A 19,422-nucleotide genomic window follows, 5' to 3' on the forward strand; every position below is an offset into this window, starting at 1 on the left:
GCGGAGAACGTAGCGACCATCCACCAGACGTTGCCGCGATCCCATTCGTTTCTGAGTCGAAGGAAGCATTCGCTATGTGTTGGCAAATGTGCTTAGCCTTCCGGTCGTCTTTTCGACTTGATTCGCCAACAGGTGCAGGCCAGTTCTTCAGCTCTGCTTTCACCCTGCTGGGAACCTGAAACTGTACAAATATAGCTTTCTACCGCCTGAAGATGGGGCTGTACTTTGGGGTTGCTCGTGACGGCCCCTCTGACCACTCGGGAATAATACCCACTTGGCTTCTTTTGATTCTGTACCTTGCATGCCATCTAAAACTTATCCTTAACTTTTACACAATATATAAAGACACCCACGTTTCCCCTTCCTTCTGTTCTGCAACTTACAAGGGACCCGTGCTCTCGGAATAGTACTAGAAGTAGAAGAATGAAGTCTGCTACCTTTAGAAAACGGGGGGGCGGCTAATATTTATTTTTTGCCTTTGCCTTGAGTGCACACTTAATCAGTGTGTAGCACTTAGTGAGGCTCATCGTCTTTAGTTTGCTAAAACTTTAAAGCTGAAGATTTTTAGGATTTCGCACAAGACCAGATTCCTCTCTCCTCTCTCTCACACACACACACCCTTTGATTTGTCATCAAAATTGAGGAAAAGTGCTAGAGAAGGAAAGCTTGCTCCCCGCAAGTTTGTGTGGTTCTTTGCTATTAGAAATCAGGGGTTGTCTTAAACTCAGGGCCCTGTTCTTTTGGGATACATACTGGTATAACCTGGTATAACCTGTATTTAACCACTGTTTTAAAGGGGTTGTCTTCTATTTGGGTAAATACGGTTCTTAATTATAAAAAATCTTAGTAGACTGATTATATGGGATAATTAATGTGTGCATAAATGCTCACATATAAAACAAGATTATGAAGAACAAAAACATGCACTTTATCGTTAAATAACATCCACATAGCAGCAGCATTGGGAACACCAGAGCGCTGTAGAAAGACTTCAAGATCATGTCTCCCCTGGCATCTCTCTTGGTTGTCCCCTGACATAATTTTCAACTGAACTGTAGAATATTTTGTTAGTCACTTTGAATATGATCTCATAGGGAAGTGAGGTATAAACTGCTCATCTTAAAAGAGCTCGTCTTAAAAGAGCCATCCCTTCCTTTATGAGGGGTGAGTGTGGTAAATGTTCACCACACCGACCTCTCATATAGAAAGGGATGGCTCTTTTAAGATGAGAGCTGTCATCCATGTGTTTTGGAAGTACACACATAAGTATTTTATATGCATTCAGGAGGACATATTTCTCAGTAAGCAGGCATAGGATCAGGGTACTTTTTGACGTTTTACTAACAATTGCAAATTGTAATTCTAAAGTAGCATGTGTTTGCTTGAATTACTTTAAAATGCTAAGCCATGTGTTGCTTTTCTGTTATTTCAATAAAGATCCATGGCTTTTCTGTTATTTCAATAAAGAGCCATCCTGATCTATATATGTCAATTGATTGTTTGCCATGTTTCTTGGAAGACATCCTATTTCCTTAAAAGAAAACTATTTCCTTTAAAAAAAAATAGGAGAAAGAAGACGTCTGTATCTGAGAGGATTTGGTGGTCATGGTAGACAGCTCTTTGAAAGTGTCTATCTAGTGTGTGGCAGCTGTGGAGAAAGACTTATTCCCTAGAGATCATTGGAAAGTAGATTGGAAATAAAAGTGCTAATATTATATTGCCCTTATACAGATCTATGATGCAGCCACATTTGGAGTGCTGAGTACAGTTCTGGTCACCATATCTTAAGGAGGACATTGTAGAACTGGAAAAGGTGCAGAAGAGGGCATCCAAGATGATCAAGGGCCTTGAGCACCTTCTTTATGAGGCAAGGCTGCAGCATCTGGGGCTTTTTAGTCTGGAAAAAAAGGGTCATTTTATAGAGGTGTGTGAAAATATGCATTAAGTAGAGAGGACAGAGATAAATTTTTCTGCTTATCTCACAGCACTAGAACCAGGGGTCATACCATGAAACTGAAGGCCAGGAAATTTAGGACTGAGAAAAGGAAGAACTTTTTCACACAGCGCATATTTAATCTATGGAATTCTGTGCAAAGGGATGTGGTGATGGTCACTAGCTTGGATGGCTTTAAAAGGGGCTTAGACAAATTAATGGAGGACAGGTCTATCGATGGCTACTAGTTTGGTGGCTATAGACCACCTCCAGCCTCAGAGGCACAATGCCTCTAAATATCAGTTGCAGGGGAGCAACAGCAGGAGAGAGGGCATGCCCTCACCTCTTGCCTGTGGGCTTCTCAGAGGCATCTGGTGGGCCACTGTGTGTAACAGGATGCTGGACTAGATGGGCCTTGTGCCTGATCCATCAGGGCTCTTCTTATGGGATCATGGCAAAATTCCTCCCAATAGCTATGAAGATGAACCAATATAATAAATGATCAAATGTAATCATTCTGGGTGTGTTTGGTGTATATTCCCTTGTTCTCTCCCATATATGCTTAATGGAGTACAGTCTCTAATTGTATGAGAGTTTTTACACTGCATTTTGCAATGTGATTGATTAATTGATTGATTGATTAAGTGCCATCAAGTAGGTGTTGTTTCTTAGCGACTACATAGATAGATTCTCTCCAGTGGTGCATTCATTGCTGTCATGATCAAATCCATCCACCTTGCTGCTGGTCATCCTCTTCTTCTCTTTCCTTCAACTTTTCCCAGCATTATGGATTTCTCAAGGGAGCTGGGTCTTTGCATAATGTGTCCAAAGTATGATAGTTTGAGCCTGGTCATTTGTACCTCGTGTGAACATTCTGAATTGATTTGTTCTATGATCCATTTGTTTGTTTTCCTGGCTGTCCATGGTATTCTCCAGTAACAAAGTTCAAAAGGGTCAATCCTTTTCTATCTTGCTTCTTCAAAGTCCAGCTTTCACATCCATAGAGTGTCACAGGAAAAAACATTGTCGGAATGATTCTAATCTTTGTAGGTGTAGAGACGTCACGGCATCTAAATATCCTTTCCAAGGCCTTCATTGCAACCCTGCCAGTCTACCGTGCTAGTCTGCAGCATATTTCCTGACTGCTGGATCCTTAACTGTTGGTGGTCGAACCTAAAAGGCAGAAGCTATCCACCACTTCAATGTCATCATTGTCAATTCTGAGGCTGGTTGCTGTAACCGTTGTCATTAGTTTAGTCGTCTTTACATTTAGTCGTAGTCATTTTTTCACTGTGCTCCTTGACTTTTGCCCATTTTTTCACTGTGCTCCTTGACCTTCATTACTAGAGCTTGCAGATCATCTGCATTCTCAGCTATCAGAGTGGTGTCATCAGCATAGGGCAGGTTATTGATGTTTCTTCCTCCAACTTTAAAACTAAGTGCATCTTCTTCCAATCCAGCTTCTCTCTGTTCAGCATGTAAGTTGAATAAATAAGGAGAAAGTATACAGCCTTGTCTTACTCATTTGCTGATCTGGAACCAGTCTGTTTCACCATGTTCCATCTGGACTGTGGTTTCCTGTCCTGTGTATAGGTTTCTCATGAGAACAGTGAGATGTTCCGGGATGCCCATTTTCCTAAGGATATTCCACAACTTGACATGGTTGACACAATCAAAGGCTTTTCTGTAGTCAGTAAAGCACATATTGAGGCTATTCCCATGATCCCTGGAAAGCGGACTAAGGGTGCTTAGCCCACTTTCCAGGGATCGTGAGAACCATCGGGCTCGCAGGCGAGCCCAGTGCTCCCAAGGCAGCTAGCTCGCCTTATTCCCCCTCCCCTTAAATGAGATTGACGGAGCGAGCGCTCCGTTAACCTCATTTTTTTTTTTTGCTCAGGGGTCTCTCCAGGATGCCCCACATGCTCAAATGGGGCATCCTGGAACTTCCGGGGGTCACGTGGCCCCCGATCCCCACAGCCCCCGCTGGCTCCATGATGGAGCCGGCAGTCGTGTGGGCGGCTGATCTGGCCATCCAGGGCTGCCTTTTGATCTAAGGCTAAGCCCGCTCTCCCCGCAGACCCAGAAGAAGCTCTTCTCACCGATCGTAAGAAAAGCTTCATTGACTTCTTAGCATTGTTTTATTGAGTTCTGTTGACTGGTTTTAAGGACATGCAGGTTATACTGCTAGTGTGTTTCCTACCTATATGGTAAAAGTCAAACATGTCACAGTTTGTTTCAGGAGTGAATTTAGCTCTGCAAAGAGGCAGAGCAGTATCTCTCTGAGCACTTTCAGGTGAGCTCTTCGTCTCTGTAAAAAGAGGAGAAAAGGGGTACTTTAAAGCCTTATTACTTTTCTCCGTGAACTTTTTGAATACAGTGAATCTAATAGTCAATTAAATAAATTCTATAAATTCTATCCATAAATCAATTATAATTTGAAAATATTGAGATGCAAGTTATACCTTATTTTAGGAATATGCACACCTTCCATATAAAACAATCTTTTCATCAGAATGGGAAAATAGTATCATCATTTATATATAAAAGTTTAATGGGGTGGAAAACTTCCTTGAGTGGAAACATTTTCTGCTGCTTTTTTCAGGGAGGAAAAAAAATCCATATCTAAGAAAGCACTGCTTCAGAAAATCAATTGGTAACAAAGAAAATGGATCCAATACAAGGCTATTCTCATGAGCAGCCTAACCCAGGCTAGGGCAGCCCAGCCTGGGTTAGACTGCTCATGTGCAGCGCTGGGATTTGCACAGATCCTGATCCATCTTTTAACTCCAGCCTTTTACCAAGGTTGTGTGACCGCAGCCTGAGCGGACACAGAGATGGACACCTAGAGCACCAGTTGCATGGGTATCCCCCAATACACTGTGCTCATCACACGGTGCATAATGGGATATGTGAAGAGCCAGATGCATTGTGTGAGAATGCGGTCCACGCTTCCCACAATCTGGAGGGAAAGTGAGTTTGATGCAGCCTTCCTACCTTCCCACCTGCTGGTCATGTGCATAGCCTTTTTATGTTTAATTGGGCAGTTTCAAGAAGTAAGTTCCTCATAGTCTCTGTAAGAAGAGAAAAGGACTGCTTTTTTCATAATTATTTTCTCCTTGAATTTCCTGCATACAGTGAATCTTGATAATGTTTCATAATAGTTTGTAGGTGGTCTAATAGTTAACAGCTAAGGGTGTATAACAGAAGAGTTGATACACTCTTGGAGTGCATTACTAATCCTAAGAGGCCTTTCAGAGAATGTTGCTTATCAGACAGTGATGTGTGGAATCCTAGTGCAAAGGTCAGTGGAGAACTGCTTTTATCCTGTAACAGGACACAGACATCGCATGGTCATGGTTGTAGTCTTTGCAACTGGAGGCATCTGCTTGAAATGTCTTTCTCTGTACCATAAGTAGTACCTTCAAAAGAATCAGTAATACAGCTGTATGTCATTATCCGCATGGGTTCTGTTCCCACGTATTACCATGGGTAATGAAACTGTGGATAATGAGTAATTGAGTCTATGGGATCGCGGGGTTAGGTTCCCAGACTTTTAAAAAACCACACAAAAACAGGCCAAATAAAGTGGCCAGGAAATCTAACAATGGTTGATATGCTACCTTGTTTGTTTTTGGTGTGCATGCATGGACTATGGCCTCATTTGCATGCATATTAACAGCAGGATTCCATAGACTCCATGATGAAAATGTCAATCCCTAACCAAAAACTGCTGTAGTGGATAAAGTGTTGGATATGGGCTGAGGAAGTTCAAAGTCAGGCTCAGTTATGAAGCTCAGTGGGTGCCCTTGTAACACTGGGATGCTAGTCAACTGTTAAGATTGAATTTAAGGTTGTCCGCTATTCCACAAAAACCCCTGTCTAGTGGCATACAATCTTTTAATCACATGTTGGTGTCCTTGGATACCAATGGCTAGAGTGGGGCCCTTTGCTACCCAAACCTGGAGGTGTTAGGATATCTGTTTCTCTCTCACCATTTAGGAATAAGTTCCTTCCAGAGCAAGGAAGAACATAAGAATAGCCCTGCTGGATCAGGCCCAAGGCCTATCTAGTCCAGCATCCTATTTCACACAGTAGCCCACCAGATACCTCTGGGAAGCCCACAAGCAAGAGGTGAGGGTATTCCCTTTCTCCTGCTTTTGTTCCCCTGCAACTGCCATTTAGAAGCGTCTTGCCTCTGAGGCTGGAGATGGCCAGTGGAGGTGGCCCACAGCACCTGTGAGTGGTAAACCCTAAATTTATTAAAAGCTAATCATTTAATTAAAACATTTACTGTCTCCTGGGGTGGTAATTTATGTTGGAGATGGAGCTCCTGATGGCATTGATTCTTAGCAACAGCAACCCTATTGACCACTAGGGGAAGAGATAGTGAGCAAGGGAATCCCCTTTCTGACTACACTTATTCTACTCTACTTTCTGTTAGCCTGACAGAGTCAAGTTTCATTCTCTCATCTGGAGAGAGAGACTTCCTCCTTCTCCCTTCCCTGCTTCCTGTATGTAGCTAGCAGCAGATGGATTTCCTAAATAAACTATGCGATTTAGAACTTTAACTTCATGTCTCCAGACAATATTAATTAGCAGTGCTCTCGCCTGTGCACTTCTACTGCAGCAGGAGTAGATAAAGAAATCTCCCCTCCAAGCTCTAACCATTTAAAATATCTTTTTACAAGATTATAGCCACAGTTATCCTATTAAAGCAAATTATATTGCCAACTACAAACAAATATGAACTCATTGTGGGGGAATAATTCACCATTTTCCTTTCTTGGGCCACACTGTGAGTATGATACTATACTATAAGCGGGCTGTATCCACAGTGTTGTTCATAGAAAAGGAGAGTGATTGTTTCCTATCCCTTCCCGTCATGTAGCCTGTTATACAGTTGTTGGTCTGTCTTTGCCTAAGGGGCAGGCTCCCAGCGCCTCTTGCCCCAAAGAGTGTTAAAAAGTCAAAAGGGGTTGTTTAAGAAGGAAGAAACTAAGCTATATGTGTGAGACAATTAAATTATGTCTTGTGTACATCTACATAGTGTGTAATTATAAAAAAAAATGTTCAAAGTAACAGCAAAAGGGTATATGTGTGAGGCTAGTTAATCAATGCATTTGACTAAGGCAAAACAATATAGGTGACATCAACATGGTAAGCATTCTGTCAAAGGAAGTAGGGGATTAGCTTCCAACTTGTCTCCTAGGAATTAATCAATTCACTCAGAGTTGAGTGAGGCCTTGCAACAGGGAATCTCTCAGTGGAATTGCTGGCAAAGACTCACAGGCCGCAGCCTGACCTGCTGGGCTATGAGCTCTGGTCCAGTATGAGTGGCCTGGGCCATAACACATGCAGATATACAGATATCACTCCCCCGCCCAACCTCATAGGGCAAATAGCAGCTGTTCTCTTTGTATGTGCTATTTCAGTCTAGAAAAATGGCATGGTGGTAATGAGTTAATCATCTTTCCCAAGGACTGTGGTCCTAATCCAAATCCTGCTCCCCCTTCCATGGCTACTCTTCCATCCTTTTTTTGTTAAGGCCAGGAGATCCTAGTTATAAACCTCCTTGACTGTGGGTAGTTCGGCCCATATACAGTTTCCTACCTAAGACATGGTGGTGTTGTAAGGGGCTTCACTCAAATACTGCACAGCACCAGTCTGATGGGACAGAGCGGAAGGGGCACCTGAATTTAAGCCTTACCCTGAGAGTTGTTTGGATTGTCAAAAACTTTTGAACTGTGTTCACAGCAGTGCCCTGCCTCTTTCTTTGGTACTCCCAGTTTTCTAGGTCAGGCTAGTTTGCTGAGATCTTGGTATAAACTATCTAAGGCCTCCATGAAGTTTTGGTAAATCTGTACCAAAGAAAATTAAAAACTGAACAGAGACTAACTGCTTCACAAACCTTTTATTCTTATACCATCCACAATGCAAATTCAGCTCAGAAACATGTACAGATGACTTTCCTACAAATGAAAGCAAAATACCACAACCAATATCCCATCTCGGCTTGTTTAAAACTGAGAATTTGAGTTAATTTGCTTAACACTGTAAATATTCCAAAAAATTTTCTTCATAGGTGAGAAGTATTCAAAGTCAGCTTGAGATGGTGGCTGGCATAATGTGCAGCTCTATAGCAATAGAAGAAGGGTTGCATGTCTGCAGAAAGCCTTCTGTATCCTTGCAGTGAAGGCCACTTGTGCAGCAGATCAGGCATGGTGGGAGGGAGGAACAATTTTCACATCTCTCCCCTTGCTGCAAAACCCCTTTCCACTTGCATAATTCTGTTCCTGAGTGTCCTGCAGATGTATAGCAATAAAGAAGAGTTTCAAGTCTGCAAGAAGCCTTCAGCATCCTTTTCACTGAAGGCCTCTTGTGCAACAGCCCAGAAGGAGAGGGGGAAGCTATTTTAATGTCTCTCCCTTTGCTGCAAAAGCCCTTTCCACGTATATAAATGTATTCCTGAAGGTTGTGTTGACCCTTGGAAACAGATCTTTGCAAGCAGAAAGGGCTTTTGCAGTGAGGGAAATTCCTCCCCTTCCAGTCTGCTACACAAGAAGCCTTCAGCACAGGGGTGCTGAAGGCTTCATCCCAATCTGCAGCCCTTCTACAGCTGTAGAATATGTGGGCCACTGGGTTAGTTCATGCATGACCAGGAGCATGTGGTGCCTACTTGTAGTGGAGGAATTGAAATGCCTTTTCGGCTTCCAGGGGCCTGCATGATCATGGTGGATGTTGCTGTTGGAAATTCTCTGTGGTGAGAGAATCCCTTTCTCATTATAGCAGAGTGCACAGAGGCACAACACAGTGGTTTAGTTAAGCATGCATGTGTGCTGAGAGTAAAGTAACTTGGAGCCAATTCATAGTTTCAAATCAATATAAAAGGCATTTATTAAGGAACTCCATTCTGGATAGGAAAGTGAGGATTTAGGATCTCTAATCTATCTATCTAGCTGGATGCAGGTGGATTCTGCATCCTCTCTGCACATATGGTGCAGGGAGAGAGGCTTGCCATGTTGCAAGGTAGGCGGGCCAGGTAGGAAGGGAGAGAGAAGGAGGAAGGAAGTTCCTGAGATTAGCAATCTACACATCAAAGGGATAGCATCAGAGCAGTGGAGAAGTGATGACAAATGTCTTGACCCTCTAGCCCTCTGACTTACTAGTCTGTCCTCCACTGTCTGAGGCAAAGAGACAGCGCAAAGTCCTTTAACTTCCAACACCCCCTCTTGATGTCTCGTGACTCAGCTCACAAGATTCATTTTCTCTCTCAGCTTTTCAAAGCAGGGTCTTGGTAGTGGCTTAGTGAGTATGTCTGCAAGCATTTCATTTGTCGGGCAGTAGATCAGCTTGATTAGTCCATCTTTCTGCAGACTTCTCACTATATGGTACTTCATATCAATATGTTTGGTACTCCTCTTTACATCTTCTTGTTTGGAGAGTTGAATGCAGCTTTGGTTGTCTTCATACACTAGTATGGGCTGTGGTACATCTGTACCTAGGTCCTTCAGTAGTTGACACAGCCATTGTATCTCGTGACAGCCCTGTGCAGCTGATACATATTCCGCTTCAGTGGTTGATGATGCTTCTGTGTCTTGCTTTCTGCTTGACCAGCTTATCGCTCCATCTCCATAGAAAATTATGTAACCGCTGGTGGATTTCCTCTCTGTTATATCTCCACCCCAGTCTGCATCTACATATGCTTCTAGTTTTGGTTGACTATTAGCTGGCAGCTTGAGCTTAGTGTACGGTACCCTTTAGGTACCTAACAAGTCTCTTAATTGCATTCCAGTCCTTGACTGTTGGTGATGCAGTCTTTCTACAAAGTAAGCCAACTGCTGTGCTAATATCTGGCCTAGTGAGTGTACTAATGTATAAAAGCTTACCCAATGCTTCACGATATCTATGGTTGTCAGATAGTGGCTCAGTTTGATCTTCTTGCTTTATGTAGTTCACTTCCATTGGAGTTGGTGTAGGATTTGCATTTTCCAGTCTGAGCAAGTTTATCAAGTCTTTGATTTTCTGTTCTTGGTTGATCAGGAAACTTCCATCTTTCTCTCTTTGTACTTGAATGCCCAAGTAGTGTGCAAGTCATAGGCAAGAATTAAATCATCAGCATACGCCAAAATATAAGTCCACTTGCCTTCTATGCATCTCGTGTATAGACAGGGATCCGCGTTGCTTCTTTTGAAGTTTGCTTAAAGCAGCATATCATTCAGTTTTATATTCCATGCTCTGGCAGCTTGTTTTAAACCGTAAATGCTCTTTTGCAGTTTGCATACATAGTCCTCTTTGTCTTTCTCTAAGAAACCTGGTGGCTGTTGCATGTAGATGTCTTCTTCCAGTTCACCATGCAAGAATGCAGTTTTAACGTCTAGGTGTTCAACATACATTCCTTTGCTAGCAGCAATACTTAACAGAGTCCTTACTGTGGTATGTTTAACCACTGGTGCAGAGGTTTCATCATAATCTTCTCCATATTTCTGTGAATATCCTTTTGCTACTAATCTGGCTTTGTAGCGCTGAATCTCACCATTAGCATCGTGTTTGAATTTGAAAACCCATTTGCAGCCTATAACTTTCCTTCCTTGAGGTAACTTAGTAAGAGTCCAGGTTTTGTTTTCTGTAGAGCCTCAAGCTCTTCAATTGCGGCTTGTTTCCACTTCTGGACTTCTGGTTGTGGTAGCTGGGATATTTCCTCCCATGATGAAGGTTCTGGTTGTTCCGCCGTTCTTGTGAGGTAGGACAGTCTCGGAGCTGGAACACCTCTGTTTGAGCACGTTGATCGCCTCACCTCACCCTCTGTGGTCCCTTCCATTACCTCAGGTGCGTCTGGTGGATTGCTGGGGGTCTCTGTGTCGACTGTGGTTGGATCTGGATCTGCTGTCTTCTCCTCCTCAATTCCTCTGAGATCAGGAAGCATAATCCAGTCATCAGGGTGCTTGGTCTGGTTGCTTGCTTCGGTGTAGGCCCCCTCTGAAGGTGTAGCTCTTTCATTCTCATCAAAATACACCGCTCTGCTTATGGTTATCCTGTTGGTGTCAGGATCCAGAATTCTGTAGCCTTTGGATTGTGCTAAGTAGCCTACAAAAATCCCTTTTGTGGCCCTAGACCCTAACTTAGTCCTTTTTTCCTTTGGGATGTATGAGTAAGCCGTGCTTCCAAAGACACGCAGGTGCATCATAGATGGCTTATGACCATGCCAAAGTTCATATGGTGTTGTTCCTATAGGCTTTGTGTGCATTCTGTTTTGTATGTATGTAGCAGTCATGATGCCTTCTCCCCAGAATTTCTGTGGGAGGTGTGCGTCAGCAAGCATGCATCTTACCATGTCCAGTAGAGTTCTGTTCTTTCTTTCTGAAATTCCATTTTGGGACAGGCAGTAAGGTACCATGGTTTGATGCACGATTCCATGTTCTCTCAGGAACTGCTGTGTGGCATTGGACATATATTCTCCTCCATTGTCTGTGCGCAGGATCTTTGGCTTCCAGCCAAATTTGTTGCTTGCCATCGCCACATATCCTTTTAATTTCTTGAGCATTTGTGACTTCTCCTTTAGTAGAAAAGCACACGTGTATCGTGAGAAATCATCTGTTATAGTTAGAAAATATTTTTGATTACCTATGGTTGCTGGTAGTGGTCCAGATATATCGCTGTGGATCAGTTCCAAGGGTCTTCCGGTCTTCCTTTCACTCTGCTTTGGGAATGGCTTGTTTACTGCTTTGAACTCGAGACAACAAACACAGTTAGTTATAATGTCACATGGTACAAAATCAATGCCATTAGCTAATCCCTTTTCCTTCATGTTCTGGATTGACTCATGACTCCTGTATCCTAGCCTTCTATGCCACAGTTGCAAGCAGTTTTCATGCAGGCATGACTTAGCAAGGTTTACTTTATTAGGCTTGTATGCCTCAGGTTGTGGTCTTTCTCTGTCTGTAGATTCCACACAATAAAGACCTTTGAATTCAGAGCCTACAAGGCAAACTTCTCAATTCTGGGTAACAACACATTGTCCATTTTTAATATACAGTTCACAGCCTTGTTGCTCTAGCTTGGATATAGAAATCAAGGAGCTTGAGAAGTCAGGGATATACAAAACATCTTTAAGAAAAAATGGTTTAACAGATCCATCCAGCAATTTGCAATACAAAATTCCTTCGCCTTTCTTCTTGGCTTTAATTGTAGTATTATTGCCCAAATAAACAGTCTCTTCAGGAATATCAAACAGTTCAGTATAGAAAGCTAGATCATTTGAGATATGCACAGATGAACCAGAATCTAAAATAAACTTTTCATCGCTTTGTATCAAATTAACATTAAAGCTTTTGTTGAAATGATTTCCATTCTCCTTTGTCTGATTCTTAGGACAGTTCACCACCTTGTGGCCAAATTCGTTACATAGAAAACATCTAAAGGCATTACTCCCGGTTGGCCTCATTTTCGCAGTCTCTTTACTGGCGGTCATGTGACCTCTCTCTGGGCTGAGTTTCTTTGGCGGCAAAGCCAGATCTCTTTGTATGTAAATGTGAGGGCCCCATGCGGTTTCCTCTTGCAGCATTCCCTCCCCACCTTGGGTTTCGGCTGGAATGATCAACTGTTGCTTTAAGAGCAAAGTTACTTGCCAATTCACTTTCACAGTGTGAGTTCAAAATTTTCCTTCTGCTTGCCTCCGAGGACAGCATCTCCACAGCCTTTTCAAAGCTTAGATTGGTGTGGGTTTCCAATTGGCCGATTATACTGCTATAGCTGGGGGGCATGCTTAGGAACAGAGCTTCCAGCTTCTGACTTTCTGTAAATAGCTCCCCTGCCTCTCTAAATTGAAAAAAGAAATCTTCCAAAATTCCCACAAAGGTAGAAAAACAGTCCCCATCTTTATATTGGAGGTCTTGCATTTTCTTTTTTAAATTAAAGGTGTATGCCCACCCTTTCTTCATATGCAAGGAATCTAGCTTGCTTAGCATTTCCTTTGAGGTTCCAAGGTCACATATAGCATAAAGAAGATTTTTACTCACAGAAGCTGCGACCATCGCTTGAGCTTGAGCATCTCTGCGCAACCATTTCTCTTTGAAAGTTTTCTCAGCATTTGTGGGTCCATCTGGGGCGGGGGTCCTCCTCAGTAACGTAGGAGAAACCCTTTTTCATTATAGCAGAGAGCACAGAGCATGACGTCATGCGGCGTGCGTGCACCAGTGGCGGAGATGAGTGTGCACGCCACAAAGGGTGCATGTGCGCCGCCAGCTCTTTCTAGTTTAACCCTTACAGAGACAACGACGGGGGCAGGGGCGGCAGGGAGAAATTCTGCTGCCCCAAGAACGTTTTTGCCAACTCCAGCGCCGGAGGGGGAAGAGCGGCGGGGGGGTGGAAGTACTACCGGCCCCCCCTTAAAGACACACTCCCCCCAGTGCCGGACCACGCTTCTGTGGTTCCGTGCACATCCCTAACCTCAACCTGGGACACCAGGGAGAGGTCAGGATACAGAAACACTTCTAGACTGTATAACTGTTCCTTCTGGGGAAGGATGACCCCATCCAGAACCAGAAGATCAAAATTGTGTCCTGAGTTCTGACCCCACACAATAAGTACCTCTGTCTTATTTGGATTCAGTCTAAGTTTGTTATCTCTCATCCAGCCCATCACTGCCTCCAGGGAGGCATTTAGGGAGGTAATGCCTTCACCTGATGATGCTGACATGGAGAAATAGATTGGAGTGTCTCCAGCATACTGATAACACCCTGCACCAAATCTGATGATCTCTCCCAGTGGTTTCATGTAGATGTTAAAAAGCATTGGAGACAGTATGGAGTCCTGAGGGATGCCATATAAAAGTTCACATTTTGAAGAGCAATAGTCTTCAAGAGACATTGTCTGGAATCTGCCGAAAAGGGAGGAGCAGAACCACAGCAAAGCAGTGTCTCCAACCCCCAGCCCCCTCAGACACTCCAGAAGGATACTATGGTTGATAGCCACTGAGAGATCCAAAAGGACCAACAGAGTCACACTTCCTCTGTCAATTCCCAATTGGAGATCATCCATCAGGCTGATGGAGCTGGAAGGATACCACCCTCTCAATTATCTTGCCCAGCCATGGTAGCTTGGAGACAGGCCTATAGTTGCTTAACTCTCCAATGCTGTCTTCTTCAGGTGAGCTCTTATGATTTTCTCCTTAAGACAGGGCAGTATCCTGCCCTCCCTCAGAGAAGCATTTATAATATCTACCAGGCCCTCTACAACAACTCCCCTGCCAGATAGTATAAACCATGTCGGACAAGGATCAAGAGAACAAGTGGTAGGTGGCACTGTTCCAAGCAGCTTGTCTCCATCCTCAGGATGGATCCAAACCAACCACATGAGTGGAGTTGCTGGACACCTCCTCCACATCAGACACTGCTATAATTATGAGGTCTGAGTCTAAATCGGCCCGAATACAAGAGGTTTTATCCACAAAAACTATAGAACCATATAACACTTCCTTATATTCATTTTAAAAAATGAACCTAGCAAACAGTCTAGTTTCATACATGTAGATGATTACACACCTTTATTCTCCAGTTACTGAAAATACGAGCAGAACGTTATGGACGGCTGGCAAAATATGGTGGTGGTGCACCCGCTAAATGTTACACCCACATTCATGGTAAGCGGTAAGGTGCCTCTATAGTCAAACGGGACCTGGGGGGAAAGTAGTTTTTATTAGTGGCTCAGATTCATTCATCAGGGTATATTATTTATTTAGTATATTATTTATTTAGTTATTTAGAACATTTATAGCCCTCCTTTCTATGTTTTAAACTGTAGCTTACAAAATAATAATTCATCAGTACTATTTTTGTACTCCAATATAAGTATTTAAGGCACCTATCCCTTTTGGGGGGCTTTAAAAGAGCTCTCAAGTTTACAAAAAATCCAAGATAAATAATATAAAATATTTAAACAATTTCTAAAAATGACAGCTGACTTCAGTATTCCTCCAGTGATGGAAGAAGGACTGCGAGACTGGAAGAAGCCTTCAGTGTCCCTGTGTTAAAATCTTTGGGCAACAGCCCCGGGGATGGAAGGATGAATGATTTTTTTATCCCTCTTCCCCCTCCAAAAGCCCTGCAGCCCTATGGAAGGGGGGGTGGGGTAGGCAGTAGAAAGATCTTTTGGAGGGTACAAGAAGAAAGGGCTTCTGGAGGGAGGGGGAAGAAGCTAAAATGGTTAGAAGTGAGAATTCAAATTCATCACTCTTAGCACTGCAGTAAACTCTTCTGGCCACTACAGGCATGAGGAGTTATGTTAATAGGTTACTCTTGGTCAGTTAAGAGTCAGTTAAAATTGTTCAATTGTTGTTGAAGGCTTCTTTCTGTTTGTGCATGTTGTTCAATGACTCTCTCTCAGTATGCAATGTTTTAGTTTCTTAATAAATCTTTATGTTTTTTGAACTTTTAGAATACAATACCTTGAAATGTATCCAGTCAAAGTTAGTCACAATTAAATCCCACTGGCTGACAGTGACATATCACACAAGAGCACGTCAGCCCAGTAATGTGTGTATGCAAGTTGTACAAATACAAAAATTGTGCAAATGATGTTTTAAGACTTTAAAAGGGAAAAAGTGACTTTTTTTCCTTTTCTGTTTATTTATCTCTGTTTATATCTTTGTTAAAACAATAAAATAATATTATTAGAAAGACTTTTAAAATACTTAAAATAATGGGCTTACTCTTGTGTGACATTTATGCACATTTTGCATTTTTGCAACTTGCATGCATACATTACTGACCTGATGTACCCTTGCACAGTATGCCAGCCACTGACATTAACAGGATTTAAGTTAGTCATGATGAACTTGTCCTTTTAATTTCAATGGTTTTTAGTCTACATTACTAATTACTCTGGATTCCCCCCTTGTGTTTAGAGGTAACTGATCTCTTTTACACATTCAAGAACAGGCACCCAAGAATTCAGATTCCTAAGTATCCATTAAGCTTACCTACTTTGCTAATATTGTACCCTGGAGTATGGAGTCGCAGTGCACCATGTCAGGGCTACTTTGGTCCCAGAAGGCAGCCCCAACACTGTGGGGCAAGCCCTGCTGCAAGTTTCTCCCATTTGTAACAATGGGAGAAACTAGGGATGAGCGAACAGGTTCGATGTCATGTCAGCCTCTACAGTTTTATCTTTTTTCTTAGTTGAGATGCTGAGATGTAGAGGGCATGTGAAAGAAACACTCGAAACTATTCTTTAAGCTGGTAGTATCATGATGTTTAAAGGTCTTTCCGAATAGGGTACAAGTACCCAGAATGTTGGGGGCAATATGCTAAATCATTGTAAACCGCTTAGAGAGCTCCGGCTATAAAGCGGTATATAAATGTAAGTGCTATTGCTATTGCTATTGCTAATATTAGCTAAGTAGATAAGCTTAATGAATACTTAGGAATCTGAATTCTTGGGTGCCTATTTTGCTATTTTCCCTTTTTTCTTCTTCTTTTTTGGCCAATTTTCCAGCCCTATCATATTGCACAGCTGTCCAGGAATGCCCCCCAAAAGTCCCAATCCCCCCATTTCCCCATGAAAATTTGTAGGGGAAACATGAAAAAATGTTGGGTTTTTTAAAATGAAAAGGAGCCACAAAATACCTCATTCTCTCAAAATTTATTATTTATTTAACATTTTTATACTGCCCAAAACTTGCATCTCTGGGCAACTGGTGGCCAGAAAAGAGCTCAGAGGTCATTTCCAGCCACACCAACACCACAGATATGCAAAATTAACCCTTTATAAACCACAGAGGCAGAGAGACCTGTCTATGCCAGGGCTGGGTGTCAATTACCTGACTGCAGATATGCGAAACCACTCAGTATGCTGCAAGGGTTGCTTGCACTGATTCACTTAGACTGGCATTGCTCTATATGTGACCTGTTTTTATTTCTAAATCATTCTAAATTTATTTGGGTTTAGGTGATTTTACATCAACAAATAAATAATATAAATAAGAGCGGGTGGGGGGAGGTAAAAATCTTTCATCAACATTAATGACTGCAAACAGAATTGCAAAAATGATAACACTAAGAAATGCAAAAAAAAAAGTTTAAGAGGGAAAATCTTACCTTGCCCGGGTTGAGAAATTCTTGTAAATCAAAAAAATTATGAGCATCAGTATAATTAATACGATTGCTTTAAAGAAAAACAGAAGAGGTGTTATTCTAGTAACAGAAAATAATGTTTGAAAAAAACTAATTGACAAACATAAATAGACCACGTTTTCTGCTACTGTAGGAGAGTGGAAGACAGGGCTGCATCATCACAGAGAGGCTGCAGCGTACCTGCAGTGAAGGTTTCTTTCTTCCCCAGCTGAGTGTAGGCAGAGGGAATACAGAAGCCATTTTTGTTTATCTCCCGTCCCTACTAATATTTTCCCCCTCATATGCAGAGATATTTCACCAAAGAGGCATGACATAGTAACAGTCTATAATAGTGCACTGTTAGCTAGTTCATACACGAGTTAGTAAAAAGTCTTATCTTGTCTTGACTAAATTAAAGTTCCATTAAGACAGCAGTCTAAACATACATTTTCCTGGCATTTTAGAGCATGAGTGAGTGTGGTAAGCCCTTAACATAGTATGTACAATAGAAAGGGTTTTTTTTTTTTTCTATTGATCATATAAAATAGTTTCATATACCACTATATTAACAGTCAAATGGCAAATAAAAGTTTCATACCCATGTCTGGGATGTATAATAATGCCCAGCCTTTGAGGAAGATATGGTAAGCACAGATCACACTGTTGTGTACTCTATAAATGTCCAGTTATAGTAGTAATAGTAGTAGTAGTAGTAGTAGCAGCAGCAGCAGCAGCACTTTGATAACTATTTTTTAACCATTTTTAGAGATCAAATACTCCCTCTGTTTTCATAGTATAGTTCACAAATAAATTCTGAAGTTCAGCTTCCTGCAGCCATATTTATGTTCATTTTTCAAAAGCATGTGACAAAAAGGTATTAGTCAGGACAGGGGTGGAGCTACCATTGGGAGAACGGGTTCAAAGAACCCGGGCTGCCACCAATCAGGGGCCGCGCCTTGTGGCCCTGACACGTCCCCAGAGTCTGAGGTCAGACGTGAGGTGGCTGCGCTGCGAATGCAGCGCTGGCCGGACTCAAATTCCCAAACAGAGCCACACAGCTCTGTTCAGGAGCCAGACCACGCCCATGTCTGACGTCAGAGCCCCCGCGTCTGACGTCAGATGTTGGGGGCAGGGTCAGCGGGGCCGCCGTTGTGGCTGGACACAGGCCGCTGCGGCTGAACACAGGCCACTGCGGCTGGACATAGGCTGCTGCGGCCGGACACAGGCCGCTAGCAGTCTGACTCATGATGAGTCAGGATGCCCCTTGATCTGTCATAGGGAAACAGGACTGAGAGGGGAACACAGGAAGCTGCCATATACCAAGTCAGACCATTGGTCTATCTAGCTCAGTATTGTCTACACAGACTGGCAGCAGCTTCTCCAAGGTTGTGGGAAGGAATCTCTCTCAGCCCTATCTTGAAGATTCCAGGGAGGGAACTTGGAACCTAGATGCTCTTCCCAGAGAGACTCGATCCCCTAAGGGGAATATCTTACAGTGCTCACATGTAGTCTCCCTTTCATATGCAACCAGGGCAGACCCTGCTTAGCTAAGAGGACAAGTTATGCTTGCTACCACAAGACCAGCTCTCTTCTGAGAGGAGTGAAGCGAGATAAAACAGTTGCTCTCTATGGCAGAAGCTTAGTCAGTGCTGTAACAAGCTCTAAAGGCGCCTGTGTGAGAGAACTGAACATGGACCCCATCAGATAATTTCCCCATAGGGATCAATAGGTAACTCAGAAAGATTAATAACTCAGAATTATCAGCAGTGAGATGTAAAGCTGACAAGTAAGAACTATATTTCTATTCTTGAACAAGAATTTGTAATGGTTGGGGGCAGTTTGATCCAGCAGATGAGGCGAATATTTTAATATCTCTAAGTACCAAATATTTAGCTTCCTTTGTTTGACTCTTTCCCAAGGCTTAATTCTAGAGAGAATAGGGGGAAAGACAGGGATGTGCATGAACCTCTTCAGAGGCCCTTTTACAGGCCTCCGAACAGGTTCAAACACGGGGCCGGTTCAAAGTTCAATGAGGGGGGTGCCACTTTAAGGGAAGGGGAGGGTGCACTTACCCCTCCCGCCGCTTTCCTCCCGCCGGCACTCGTTGCTGTTAAAAGACTTTGGGGCGGCAGTGTATCTCCCTGCCGCCCCATTACCATCCTCAGCCAGAAGTACCAGGCGCGCGTGCGCCCATCTGCTGTGCATGTGTGCACACGTGACGGGTGAACACACGCCCAGTACTTCAAGTCACTTCCAGCCGAGGAGGGCAACTGGGCAGCAGGGAAGTACGCTGCCACCGCGAAGGCTTTTAACAGCAACGAACGCCGACTGGGGGAAAGCAGCAGGAGGGGTAAGTGCACCCTCCCCTGCCCTTAAAGCAGC

General features: G+C 43.0%; 1 protein-coding gene across 7 annotated transcripts in view; it reads right to left on the bottom strand.

The window, feature by feature from the left end:
* Positions 1 to 4,052: 4,052 nt before the first annotated feature.
* LOC128322767 (uncharacterized) overlaps positions 4,053 to 19,422 on the bottom strand; it is a 36,780-nt gene continuing 21,410 nt past the window's right edge. For 2 of the 7 annotated variants that reach the window (XR_008305957.1, XR_008305953.1), the window contains 3 exons: positions 17,026 to 17,092; positions 14,473 to 14,605; positions 4,053 to 4,241 (listed from right to left, as the gene is read on the bottom strand). Coding sequence is in view for 1 of the 7 variants with exons in the window: in XM_053244674.1 (XP_053100649.1) it covers positions 14,566 to 14,605; positions 17,026 to 17,092 (107 nt within the window). In the remaining 6 variants the exon portion in view is untranslated. Of the gene's footprint in view, positions 4,242 to 7,640; positions 7,792 to 7,829; positions 8,236 to 8,795; positions 13,049 to 14,459; positions 14,606 to 17,025; positions 17,093 to 19,422 lie in introns of those variants that run through there. The other 5 variants (XR_008305955.1, XR_008305958.1, XR_008305956.1 and 2 more) reach the window with 5 other exon arrangements.

This window comes from Hemicordylus capensis, chromosome 4 (assembly GCF_027244095.1).
Source record: "Hemicordylus capensis ecotype Gifberg chromosome 4, rHemCap1.1.pri, whole genome shotgun sequence".
NCBI classification, from domain to species: domain Eukaryota; kingdom Metazoa; phylum Chordata; class Lepidosauria; order Squamata; family Cordylidae; genus Hemicordylus; species Hemicordylus capensis.